Genomic DNA, 13025 nt, shown 5'->3' with positions numbered 1-13025 from the left:
AAAATTGATCTACTTTCTTTAGACAGATATATATATATATATATATTATCTTAAGAGTTAAAATTGATCTACTTTCTTTAGACAGATATATATATATATATATATTATCTTAAGAGTTAAAATTGATCTACTTTCTTTAGACAGATTGTTCCTCAGATTTGTTCATGTTACATCAAATAAAATACATTGAAGTTGCAATAATAGGTTAAATGTCTTTGTGACACAACTAAAAGTTTGTGTCACAAACAAACCTCTACATCAGTGGTGTCAAACTCCAGTCCTCCAGGACCGGGGTCCTGCAACCTGTAGAAGTTTCATTTATTCAATCGGCTCATTAGTCGGGCTCTGCAGAGCTCGACTGTACGCTACTGAGGCAGTTTAGCCATTTCATTCAGGCGTGTAGGACAAGGGACACATCTAAAAAGTGCGGGACGCCAGTTTACGAGGACTGGAGTTTGACACCGCTTCTCTACATGTTGCAACGTTTGGCATGTTGAGCTTCCCATGCATGAAGGGAGTGGGAATGCGAAAAAGAACTGTCGAAGAAAACATGCAGAAGGACAAATGTCTCTTGACATGAGTGGATTGTGAGAAGCATCTTGTGCAAACAAACCGCGGACCATGTATGAATGCGAACAGCGATACGTTTCCCCAACTCCACCGAGAGCCATAATGCACTTTAAAACATGACGCTAAAACTTTGATGAAGCCCTAAGATGACACTGCGTTGTGACACACTTATGAAAGAATTATGCAAAATGCGAACTGTTTTTTTTTTTTAAAGTAAAACTTGATCATTTATTGATCAAAGAAAAGATGCAAAAGAGTTTATTCTCTAGCACCGAGTATTCCTCCAATTAGCCTTACAGCGTCAGCGTAATGCCTCTGATCCGAATGGCAGAAACCACCAGAGAATGCCAGAACAAACAGAACCGCATGAAAGACCCACCTAAACCTACGTCTGATTCGCATCTCTCCTCATACATGCAAAGTTGCAGGAATGTATGAGGCCCTCTGGCTGTTTACAGCAAGCTATGGTTCCAGCATCCTCTTGAAAGTGAAAACTTCCCAATTTTCAATTAGGTTTTGAACTCGCACAAGATTGTATTTTTGTTGTTGTTGACTAAGGACCTACTGAAGAAGGTAAGGGAGAGAAAAAATCATGCCGCTCCTCCCTCCCTACCTACTTCTGTCAGTTAGATGAGGTCATCAAACACCAACCTGCTTTGTTTATTAATGATGTAACATCCAGGGTATTTTGGACATTCGGTCCCTGGGGGCTGCTTGGCAGGCAGCGGAGGAAGACTTCAAGTTGATTTAAGAGAGATAACACCCTCAACACAACAGTGTCAAAAGCTGGAAGCGAGGAAGTGTCGACAGTGGCGGAGAGGAGAGGAGGCAAGAGGAGGCGCTGGATGATACGCTGCGCCTTTAAAGCAGCAAGCCCCTCCTCCACAGAGCTGAGCCGAGGAGCCGAGTGGTGCTGGCAGGAGCCTGAGCTCCACGATAAACTCTGGCATCAGCTCCTCTTCATCCGGCAGTCAGCGAGGACACAGTGAGGGTGCAGGGGCAAGAGAGACAGGGAAGGAGAAAGAGTGACAGAGACGGAGGGAGCTGGAGAGAGAGAGAGGGAGAGAGAGAAGAAGAGAGACAGACACACAGTAACAGGCCAAAAACACTGAGAGGGAGAGGATGTCACAAGAATAACACGCTGCTTTTTTTTTCCCCCCCCTCAACGTGCAGCCTCCAGATGCGGGTGAACGCTGACTGGGATGACGGGTGGCAGCGCTTTTACGGCAGCGCGACTGTCTGAGTGACGGCAGCGGCCGCATCACAATCCGAAGTAGGAGTTCTCCTCGCCTCCCCGGCTCTTAGTCATCTTTTGCCTCCTCTCTCTCTCTCTCTCTCTCTCCTTTTTTCCAGAGTGCTATCAGGGCCATTCATCGTTCCCATCTCATGCCCCCTGCCTCCACCTCCTCCTCCTCTTCTTCCTCCTCCTCCACAGCTCCATCCTCCACTTGTACTCCTCCTCTGATGAGCCACAACCTCAGAGTGAAATAACCCTGCTGATAGAAGCTTCTCTCTCTGTCAAGACAGTAAGTAGTGGGAGGAAGGGGGGGGGGTAGGAACTCTGCTTGTGTGTGTGTGAGAGAGAGAGAGCAAGGGAGTGAGAGTGTGTGTGAGAGAGTACCAGAGAGAATGTGTGGGTTTTGTGTGAGAGACAGTGAGAGGAAGAGAGAACAGCAAGACGGTGAGAAGTGTGACTGTGTGCGACAGAAGGACCTCAGAAGAACCGGCTGCTTTGTGCGCAGTTTAAGTAACCGTGCTGTGCCTGGACAGTGGGCTCTAGGCATAGCAACAGCATAGTGATGTACAGGGAAGGTGAGTAGGTGTGTGTCCTGGGTGTGTGTGTGTGTGTGGAGGTGATGCAAGAGATGTATTTTTGAAAGCTGCAAGGCATCCTTCCCGCCGCTGTGTCCGTCCTCAGGTCTCTCACCGTTTTTTGTGCCATTGGGACATGAGGGGAGGCAGGTGAGACGTGTCAGAGTGAGTGACGGATTTCCTCTCTGTCTGTCCGTCCGTCCAGGTGCCATGTGCAGTTGGCCAGCGCACCCCATGGCCGTGGCAGCGCCCTGCATTTGGCGAGAGTCTCTCCCCCCCGTTCGTTCACTGGGGCGCCGTCAGGAAGCTTTCATGGGATTTATCCTGTGCTGCCGGATGGCACTGAGATCCCTTCCCCTCTGAAGAGACTCCGTGGAGAAAACTAACTACATGGATAAGAAGTAAAATAATTATCCAATCACAGCACAAGCAGGCAGACTGGGTTCCCTTAGCAACAACTGAAGGAGACAAGAGAATCCTTTTTTTTCTCTCTCTCTCTTTCTGCTCCCTTGGTTTTTGGGCACACCCCTGTGGACCGCCGTGGGTCAGTGTTTTGGAAGAGGAGTTGGAGAGTGATGTTGCATAAGACGATGTGCCACCCGGATTCCAGGGGATGGTACTCATTTGCTTTCCGGCCCCCCCGTTCATATGTCTCACTGGGACCATGATCGTTTGTAATCCCTCCACAAATTGTCATCACAAGTCACGTTCTGCCGGCTTAGAAATCAATTCATTCTGATCCCACATCACCTGGAATGAGCTCCGCATTTAGGAAGGGGAGCTAGAGAGATTGGATGCTGCTTGGAAAAAACCCCACAGTCCTTCACCTCAGATCTTACATGGACAAAAAAGATAAAAGGTTAGACCACCATCTGTGAAGATAATGGATGCAAGACAAAGTTCATTTTGATTTCTAAGGAGAATCGTATTTATTTTTTTCCTGGGGGCAAGAGGAATATTCCCCTTTTTCCAAATAGAATCCATTGTTTATCTCTTTGTAGACAGCAGCCCTCACTGGGGGACTATATTTAGAAGCCAAATCTTGTCCCCTCTGGCTAGCTGGGAGAATAGAAAAAAAGATCATTGTGAAAACTGAGCCACTGCTGGGATTTTCTATTTTTTTCTATCGAGGCTACCGTGTACGAAACTTACCGTTGAAAAGGATTGACGTGAACCTCTCCGCTGCTTTTACTTTTCTATGTTGGTCTGCGGTGATGTCACCAGGTGAACGGGATTGTGCAGGAAAGGAAAAGTCGTCTCCCCTTGTAGACGGGTGTTTTCAAAAATAGCACCTCCCTGGGAACAATTTCAAATATACACACTTGACACATGAGATGAGTTGGCTCAACGTGGTTATGTAAGAGTTCCACACCAGCCTCAGCCCATGTGTTTTTTCCCCCTCTCTCTCCTTTTTCAATGGATTTACTCCTTTCAACTTTTCCCATGCTGACTTTCTCTTCATCTGGGGAAGTGTCTGCCAGAAGGCATGGATTTCAGAGCGTGACCCTGTGCCAAGTGTGCAGGCGAGGCAAGGCGTTTCGGCTGCCCAGGTGCTTTTAAGATGTTGAGGTCTCCCTGCGTGGCCGGGGCCCCTGTTCGGATCAGTAGCACTGAGGCTCATCGTAGCCAAAGACATGGACCCCGACTCGGCTCCCCCACGCCCTCAGCCTGTTGGCCACTGGCCCCACGTTGCTTTGTAAAGGATGTCCCTCAGCAGAGCTCCGGCCCGGGACACCTCTGAGACCCCCAGCCCGAGAGAACGCATCCGCAGCCACATGAAGATGGTGATCGACCAGCTGGAAGGCATTCTCAAGGAGCTCAAGGATGTGGCCAAGGAACTCCGGGAGGTGAGGCTCGACAAAATCAGCTTACAAGTGTCAAAGCGTTTTGGAAGGGATTTAGAGGGGAGCGGGGAAAGAAAAGACAAAAGACACCGGCAGTAGACAGGGGGAAAAAATTTATGTGTGTGTGTATATATATATATATATATATATATATATATACAGATATATATATATATATCGGTTCTGGGTGGGCTGGGTCTAATTAGGTATAAAATTCCTTTGCAGCGTAGAGATTTTGATTAGGATGTGAAAAGGGATGAGATCTCACTTTTTTTTTTTTTTTTTGGTTTACCACAAAGCTGACATGCTTTCACAGTCAGCAAACAGTTGCTTATCTGCTACTTACAAACGTCTCGTGTGTTCAGTGGCGTCTTGTACAAAGGTGCAGCTGGAAAGCAATAAAGCCAAGGCTGAAAAGGAATAAAGACGCAGGCTTAGAGAAGCTACAGGACTTGGCGCCGCAATAGTTATATAACCATTTTGTTAAGGATCATCTGGATCCTTACTGTATTTTTGCCATGGTAACGCTGGCGTGTGTGCTTGTTTATGTGTGTGATTTAGCATTTCTCACCTTGTACAACCCATTTTTTCAAGAAGTACAATATTGTCAAGACCCACTGCTCCTTTTGGTGCCCAAAGCCTAGGTCCCAAAAGAGGAACTGCTGTTTATGGGTTAGGGGTTTGGCTTAAATCTAAGGTGTGGACTGAGTGTATGGGTTAGGGGTACCCATGTTCTGATGAAGGTTATGCTTAGGTTAATGGTAAGGCTATAGAAGTGACTAAACAGTGAATTGAAGTTATTGCAAAATCCTAGTAAAACTGGAAAAGCAGGATGTATATGTGGTGTGTAGGTTAGGATTAGGTTTAGGCATAACCCTAATTCTAGGGTTCAGGGTAAGGCAATAGAAGGGAATAAACAACAAATGGGTTAGGGGTTAGGGTTAATTATTGCAAAGTCTTTGTGAAGATGGAAAGAGAACGCATGTGTGATGTGTTCACCAGCAAAATGTCTGGGAAAAGATGATCAAAGACATGCTTTTATGGGAATCTTACATGTACAACTACTGCAGTTGCACCGAGGACGTATGTCAAAGCACTGATAGAGTCTGTCCATCGATGGGGGAGTACAAAATCTCATCAGAATCTCCCCCCTGAAGGGTCCTCAAAGCAGTGAGCCCTTCTTCCCCAGAAAGAGATGGAGGCAGATAGAAAGACAAAGACATATGAAACCCGAGCAAACAGTTACACCTAACCCACATCCTCCCTGCACATCACACGATTAGCCTCCCATCTGCCTTCTAATCAGGCATAAACAGAGGAGGAAATTCTGTTGGTGCGCATGTTGTGTGTGCGTAAGTGTGTGTGTGGAAATGTGTTGAAGTCAAATGGAGGATGTTGGAGCACGTAATGACCTGAAGGAAAGGACGCAGGGGGTCTGAAAGCTGTCATAACTCACTCCATCACTACATGAGAACCAGCCCTCCCCACACCTTCTTTCTCCCCCGACTCCCAGCTCTGTCCCACTCACCGCGCTCTGCTTGAGCAGTCGGGAGGTGCAAGGGCACCGCTCGCAGTGTGTACCTTCTCTCTGGCGAGCAAGAGAAGCCGGCCCACGTGCGGGAGTGATTGATGATTATGGGACAACTGCAAGTGGAATAATGCTGGCTGGAGCTATTTATAAACAAAAACACAGCCTGTGCCTCTGCCAGCACCAACGCATATCACCATTCTTATTCCAGACCCCATTAGAGAGGGCTGCACAAAGTGGCTCAAATGTCATTTTTTTATAGGAAGAGCACAATCCCACATATTGAAATGGCGACAAAATCATTTTAGCTACAGCGGCAGCCATAATACCCATATCAATATCATGCAATTAACTGACCTAGGAGACTGCCACCAGTTTCAAAAGGAAGACGAAGAAACGGGATCAGTGTTGCGCCGCCAGATACGCCGGTCGCTTACTGTTCCATAAAACATCTCATTCTTGGCCACATGAAAGGAAGGCAATAACAGATAACAACTGTCACATAAATAAATGATGAACCACCACGTGAAAGAGATAACTTAGCGAGGGAGCAGTAATGTCTGATTATCACCCACAAGGTCCTTGGGGACTCTAGGGTGCTCCAAGGAGTTAAAGCAAACACTCCAAAGCACAAGCTGTGCAGAAGCCAACAAAGGTGTCACTAAATTGCTTCACACTGCAACGTTTATAGATGCACATGGCTTTTGTGCCGAAAAATTAATCTTAAAAAAAAAAAAAAAAAAAAGTTTTTCCAAGTAACATGACACTTTTTTTTTTTTTTTTTTTATTTTTTATTGTGACACTGCAACACAATCTGGCTTCATTCAATGTTCTGGTCTCATTTATTTCCTCAAAGGGATAAAGCAGATTGAAGTTTCTCTTTAGTCTATCCTTTTAAAAGTCAAGTGGATTAAAGAGTCTTAATAAAGTATTACCTTTCTGGTCAACATGGATCCTACTCATCAGCTGTTAAAGATGTGTCTTTGTCAGGTTTTAAGTCACTGGAAAAAACACCGTCAGAAAATGTGTGTTTTGGAGAAAGTATTCACACCCTTTAAGCTGTTATTTCATATTACAATCACAGATTTTAATGTGTTTATCTAGATTTCATGTGATACACAGACAGTAGTGAATCAATATGGAATTTTATTGAATTCAAAATCTGAATGCAAAGTCAGTCCCGCATGCCTAGATGTGACGTGTCACTAACAGTTTTGCATAGCTACAGGCTGAAAGCTGCATTTCTCTTTGGGTCAAAGCCCATCAGTCAGACTAGCCAGAAAGTGTCTTGTTTTGTTGTTATGCAAGTCTCTGTCCTGAGTCCTTCAGACTCACTGGGTTTTCCTCCAGGATTGCCCATGCATTTTACCATCAGCTATGATCAACTTGCCCTTTTTTTGCTTAAGAAAATTATGATGCTGCCACCATCATGTTGCACTGTGTGGCAGTGGTGTGTCTGGGTCTTGTCTGTCTGCATAGGTTTTACAAAACTGGACATGTGGCTTTTTATGACTTTCCTGCAGCACTGGTTTTCTCCTTGGCAGTCTTCTTCACAGACCAAAATTGCACTGGGGTGTTCACAACAAATAGCTGTCCTGTCAACAGATTTTTCTTGCTAGCTCCTCCGTAGTTGCTTCTGTTTCCTATTCATGTCCACAGCGTGGGTAAATGTTTTAAAACTTGGCCGAGCTTTTAACCTCTCCACAATTTTATCCTTGATCCTGTCATCCATGATGGGCCACATGATACTGTTTGTTTCACCAATAGTCTCTTCTAGTCTTTTTAGACCTTCAGAGTAAGACTGGATCCAGATGAGATACAATTACACATAGAGGTTTGTTGTATTAACTTCTCAGGTTATGCCTGAAGGCAAATGATCACAGCAGATTTTGCTGAGAAATACCACAGCAAAGAGGCTAAAAACATGTAAATGTACATTGTGTTTTTATTTTTGTATGTGCGTGCATGTTCTTCAATCACTGGAAAACCAAGCCATATAAATAAAAATATATGGTTTTAGCTTAAAAATAAATTTTTAAAAAAGTTCAGGATATATATTAATTTTGCAAGGCAAATTAAATAATTTATGTGAATTTGAGGTGGATGTAAACTGATTTATAATATATTTTTTTAAAAGTATTAATAATAGTAAATTAACAATAATAATAATAGCATAAGTCAAACATTCAGTACTGTGAAAATATTCTGGTAAGAAGCAAGAATTACTGTTTAACTTTGATAGGATAAATAGTGCTAAGTTATGTCATATTTTCTTGACTACCAAATACATGAGCCTAAATTATTATTTTTATCTAGAACAAAAATCCCCACGAGTAAAAACAGGAAGCTGAAGTGAGGTCAAACTATTTTTTTTTTATTTTTTTTTTTTTGCTGTCTCAGCTACAAGCTCTGCATGAAAGCCTCTAAGTTTCAAAAAGAGGTCACTACTTAGGGGTCTTACTTTCTTGTCTGCCAGCCTTCATCATCCTCATTGCATAGCACCCCTCTTCCCTGGAGCTTGTTCTCAACTCACACCTTAAATTCTTTACAAAAACAAGCATCATCATTTTTAACGGGGAGTTTGAGTCTCTATGACAACACCCGGTGAGGTCTGAGCGAACCCTGTGGTGAACTTACTGTTTAACTTTAATCACCGTCACAGTATGTAAATGGAAGGCACTGGGCTGTGATGTTCATGTGAGGCATTTAGAGCTGATACTTTTCTTCAGCAAAGCATTTTAACAGCAGTGCTGAAAATACTGAGCAGTTTGATGGACCTTGACAAGGGAACACAATGTTTTTATTTTTGTTTTTATTTTTATTTGGAAGCAAATAAAAATGCAGTCCTAGGACCATTTCCTTTTTTTTTTTTTAAATAAACTCTACAAAACATGCAATTGTTTTTCCCCATACCCAGCCTCTGATGCTGACATTTAAACCCAACTTTATTTATTTGTAAATTTATTTATTTGAATTAGCAGGGGGTTTTTTTTATGCATATCATCTATGTATTAAAAAATTTAATTTAGGATAATCGAAAGCAACACAATTTTTTGTTTTATTAATTTATTTTAATTTTTTTCACACTTGGTTAGGGTTGAGGGAAAAACCAAGACTTAAAAGCTGCAAATTGCAGCTTTTGGTAACAGATCCTCTAAAATCCCTTCCAAAGTTAAATTTTTTAAACACCCTCATCTGAGTGTACGTATGACAACTGGACAACCAGTACATATTATTTCTCCAATGATGTAGAGACCCATTTTACACATCCCCACTGGCAGAAACCACATATAGTGAAGCTGCTTTTCTTAAACCCTGAACTTAAGTGGGGAAATTAAAGGAAAGAGTAAAAAGCAGGTGTCTAAAAAGAAATGTCTTTCCTGTTTATTTTTTTAGTTGAATTGCTGTCATTATGTTCATTGGTCTGACAAAGTAAACTCAAGCTATCCCTGTAAACTTCAAATGTGAAGGTGAGGGCCTTAAGTTTGACACCCAGCATCAATCTTTGAAGCTTTTATTTTGAAATATGAAACCCTGAAGTTTTGTAGTTCTTGTGCTTAATAAGACATTATAGGAGATCTGGACCCTGGTACACAGATATCGACCCTGCCCTATATCGGAGCATTTTGGGTACTCTGTAGAGAGCGATATGCGAACACATCTGTCTGCAGAATAACTCATAATGCTGCTAAACATCAGAGATATTTTACCATTTCGAATGGGTCTGGACTGGACAGATTCTTTAAGATTCTTTTCAGAAGTTGCACATTGGCTCTTGTCTCATTTCCTGAACGTGCAATTGTGTAAATTCGTTTCAAAATGGGGGCATATTGCTCCACCCCTGGTAAACTGAGTGAAACTAAAACACCAGCAACACTTGTCTTTGTAAGAATCTCCAGCCTACAGCTGCTTTAAGCTTGCTCAGGATCTATTTTTCAAATGTTGATGTAATTGTCATTGTCCACCTGTTGGTGCAGTAAGAGCATTTGGTCTTATTGGGACTGGAATCTGACACAATATGTAGATGCAGAGCATCCAGAAAAAATGTAACTGGAGCCATACTCCTCTGATTTTAAAACTTTTTTTTTTTTATCATTTTGTAAATGAGATGTTTACCCTCCCCCCCGCCCTCAAACCCAGAACACAGTGCATGCCTAAAAAGCATCGACTGTGGATAAAACCCAAAGGAGACATCAAGCTTATCACTGTTTTGTACCTTGCTGGATGGCATCAAACAACAACACTCCTTTACATGTGAAAGAAAAATGTTACAGCGCACGGCTAGTTTCCTCCCTTCAAGAGCCCATTACTGTCAATTGAAGCCTGTCTTCCTTTTGAATCCCATTACAGTCCTCATGACAGGTAAAATGAGATGGACCTAAAGGAAGGACACAGGAAGGTAATACACTGATAAACTACACCATTTGTAATAATGCGCTGGCATGAATGGCATCCGGAGAGGAAATAATTCATTGAGTTATCATGTCAACCTTGGGCATTAGAGAAGTGTGAGGGGGAAGAAAAAAAAATTGGAAGGAAATATCAAACAAACTGCAAAGTAGCCATGTAAAAAAAAAAAAAAACTGCAGAAACAGAATTTCAGCACAAAAGGGTAACTGTGGAGACACAGATGTCGGAGTTAACCCATGGTGTTAACTACAGACATTCAGCATGGTAAATTAAACAGATTAATGAAGCGCTAAAAGATTGAGACAACATAAAAGCAGTAATGACGTAGGCTAAAAGGGGAGTAAAAAAACAGGGTGGGAGGAAGCTACACATGTCTATATGGAACCAAACAGGAATGATAGAGTGTTATTATGCGGATGTAGTTATTATGCAGAATGATAGCATGAGCTGCAGATCCTTCATGTTGGCGCTCATCCCCAAGACAAATGAACACAGGAAGGCAATCAGGATTCGTAGAATTAAAACTCCAAGAGGGAAGGATGAATAAAAGCTCGACAAAGAGCAATTATGATTAGCCTTTTGGTATTTGTGTACATATGCTTATGTAATGCAGGAGGCTGGCCTACTAAAGCTCTGAGAGGGAGGATATAGCCGACAGCAAGAGACGACTGTCAGGTAAAATCTGCGCACTTCAAATGTCAGCCCTTTTTTTCTTCTTCTTCCAAGAAGGAAGCACTAAAAGCAACAAGAGTAAAACAAGAATCAACCACCAAGTAGTTTTGAGTTTAAAAACTGTGCAAAGGAAACACGAACACAATGTTTTCTTCCGTTGCAGAAACAAGAGATGAATTCCACCCTTTTTTTTCCCCCTTTAAACAATTTCGCTACACTGTCTGTCAAAACGAAGTGTTTCTACTAAAAATGGAGCGTGTCCAATTAAAACTGCCATATGAGAGATGTGGTGACCTCTGACATCCAAATTATTCAGCTGTTAAACCATTGTGTGAACACGGAGATAGAAATCAGCAACCGCTGGCAACTCCTAATAAGGTCTAAAACCAGTAATAATAATAATAATAATAATAATAATAATAATAAACAGATGTCCACATTTGGGAGGGGTCCCTTTCTAGTAAAACCGAACTGAATCCGTTCCAAACTCAGAGGGAGCCGATGGGAGACTGAAATCAAAATCAAGGGCCGTAATCTCTCCTCGCTCTGTTTTCCCTGCCGATGCTGCTGCTGAGCAGGCCAGTGAGAAGAAAACTGCTTAGTAGATGCAGTTTAATATTAAACCACAAGTGTGGCTACAAACTGCTCTTTCACTGACGGAGGACCGACCATAAAGGATTCCAGCGAGACGCCAGCCGAGTCCATTTGGTTGCTTTAGATTGTTTTTTCAGGGATGACACTCTGGAAAATTTAAGGGCATGTGGATGAGACTGGATTATTATAGTCAGACCATACCCAAAATAATATAGCATCACCATCTGGCTAGAAGGGTTTGCGATGTTTTATGATAAATGTGTGTTATTTAATGAGTTTTAAAGCTTCTGTTAGATTTTTAAAGTAGGGGGGAATCATGCAAAATCAACTCTTTTGAGCTTTATGCCATATTATAATGTCATTCCCTCATCAAACACATACATGGAGTGTTGCTGTGCCTCATCCAGGCATGTTTGAGAAATCCTTGGATCTCCCGTGGCAACCGTGTAGACGTGTCTTAACATCTCCTCATACGATGCACTGCCTATTTACTCAACGATCCGGCTAGAGGCTTGTCACCCAGCCGAGCTCTCGTCCTACAGAACACCCTGCCCTCTATGGATTCCCCTCACTGCTCCGCCAAACTAGCGGCAGCAGCAATTAGCAAAAACCTGGTGGAACTGTTTATCTGCTGAGCTCATCGTACAAACTACAAAGCTCCTAAGAACAGCTGTAAACAGCATCAATGGAAGGCATGGAGAGGCATTGTCGTGATAAAGTGCTAAAGAAAGGAAAGGACTCTTTGCTACTGTGAAAGACTAGGATATTCTTAAAGAGACACAGGCCAAGTTCAAGGTGTTAGGTACGATTATGATGCAAAGTCAAAATTATTTTAAGTTGTTTTTGATATATATATAGGGTGATATAGTTTGGATTTTGGTATAAAATGGCACTATACTGGAAAATACATAACACTCTCTTTTACCACTGCTTGTTTAGATTAAAAACACAAATACTACAATCCCATCACAAACCGTAGCTATCTAGGCAACAGATAAAGGCCCCAAAGAAAAAGCTCTTAGCATTACATGATTATTTTTGATTGTGTAACATAATGTTACACAATGAACACATCACCACTGCAGGTTGTTTTTATTAACAAATCAGCTGCATAATATAACTCAAAATTGTTTTTAAAGTATCACTTTACGCAATATGAATATCACAAAAAATATCAACTTATTGTATAAGTATCCACCATTCAGGCTCTATGCTAGTAATAAGCTTGTGATTTGATTCAGTTGCATCAAAAGGGCACTGTGCAGAAAATTCTAACAGCAGGAATGACAGGAGAAGAAGAGTTGAGTTTAAGCAAAGAGTTAAACATTTCTTTGCACAGCCAACTTTAAACATTTGGTTTTTTACAGCAGTACTGTTTCAATATTTGTTTAGGGTAATGGGAGTCTCTACCAAAATCTTAAAACTTCACATAACCGCTCAGGTTCGGAATCTCCCTTTACTACAATGTCGACGTTACGTGTCGTACCGAAAAAAAATCCCACCACATTTTAATCCACCAGCGGATCTGATTTGATGAGCCTCAATAACAAACTTGGCAGATGACCTTGGTTCTTTTCGTTCCTCCAAATAAATTC

At 42.2% G+C, this 13025-nt stretch overlaps 1 protein-coding gene and 1 long non-coding RNA gene across 2 annotated transcripts in view; one reads left to right on the top strand and one right to left on the bottom strand.

Annotated features, from left to right (window-relative positions):
• Nucleotides 1-2870: 2870 nt before the first annotated feature.
• On the bottom strand, nt 2871-3628 carry LOC107835887 (uncharacterized). Its single transcript, XR_001661728.1, has 2 exons — nt 3535-3628; nt 2871-3441 (listed from the first exon to the last, which is right to left on the bottom strand). It is a non-coding gene; the product is annotated as an uncharacterized LOC107835887 (long non-coding RNA).
• Nucleotides 3629-4070: 442 nt separating this feature from the next.
• insyn1 (inhibitory synaptic factor 1) overlaps nt 4071-13025 on the top strand; it is a 63706-nt gene continuing 54751 nt past the window's right edge. The window contains exon 1 of the mRNA XM_016669974.1: nt 4071-4229. Coding sequence (XP_016525460.1) covers nt 4086-4229 — 144 coding nt within the window. The 5' untranslated portion in view covers nt 4071-4085. The remainder of the gene's footprint in view (nt 4230-13025) is intronic.

Source organism: Poecilia formosa, unplaced genomic scaffold, assembly GCF_000485575.1.
Source record: "Poecilia formosa unplaced genomic scaffold, Poecilia_formosa-5.1.2 Scaffold29, whole genome shotgun sequence".
Taxonomy (NCBI): Eukaryota; Metazoa; Chordata; class Actinopteri; order Cyprinodontiformes; family Poeciliidae; genus Poecilia; species Poecilia formosa.
This window is presented reverse-complemented; position numbering and strand designations above follow the sequence as displayed.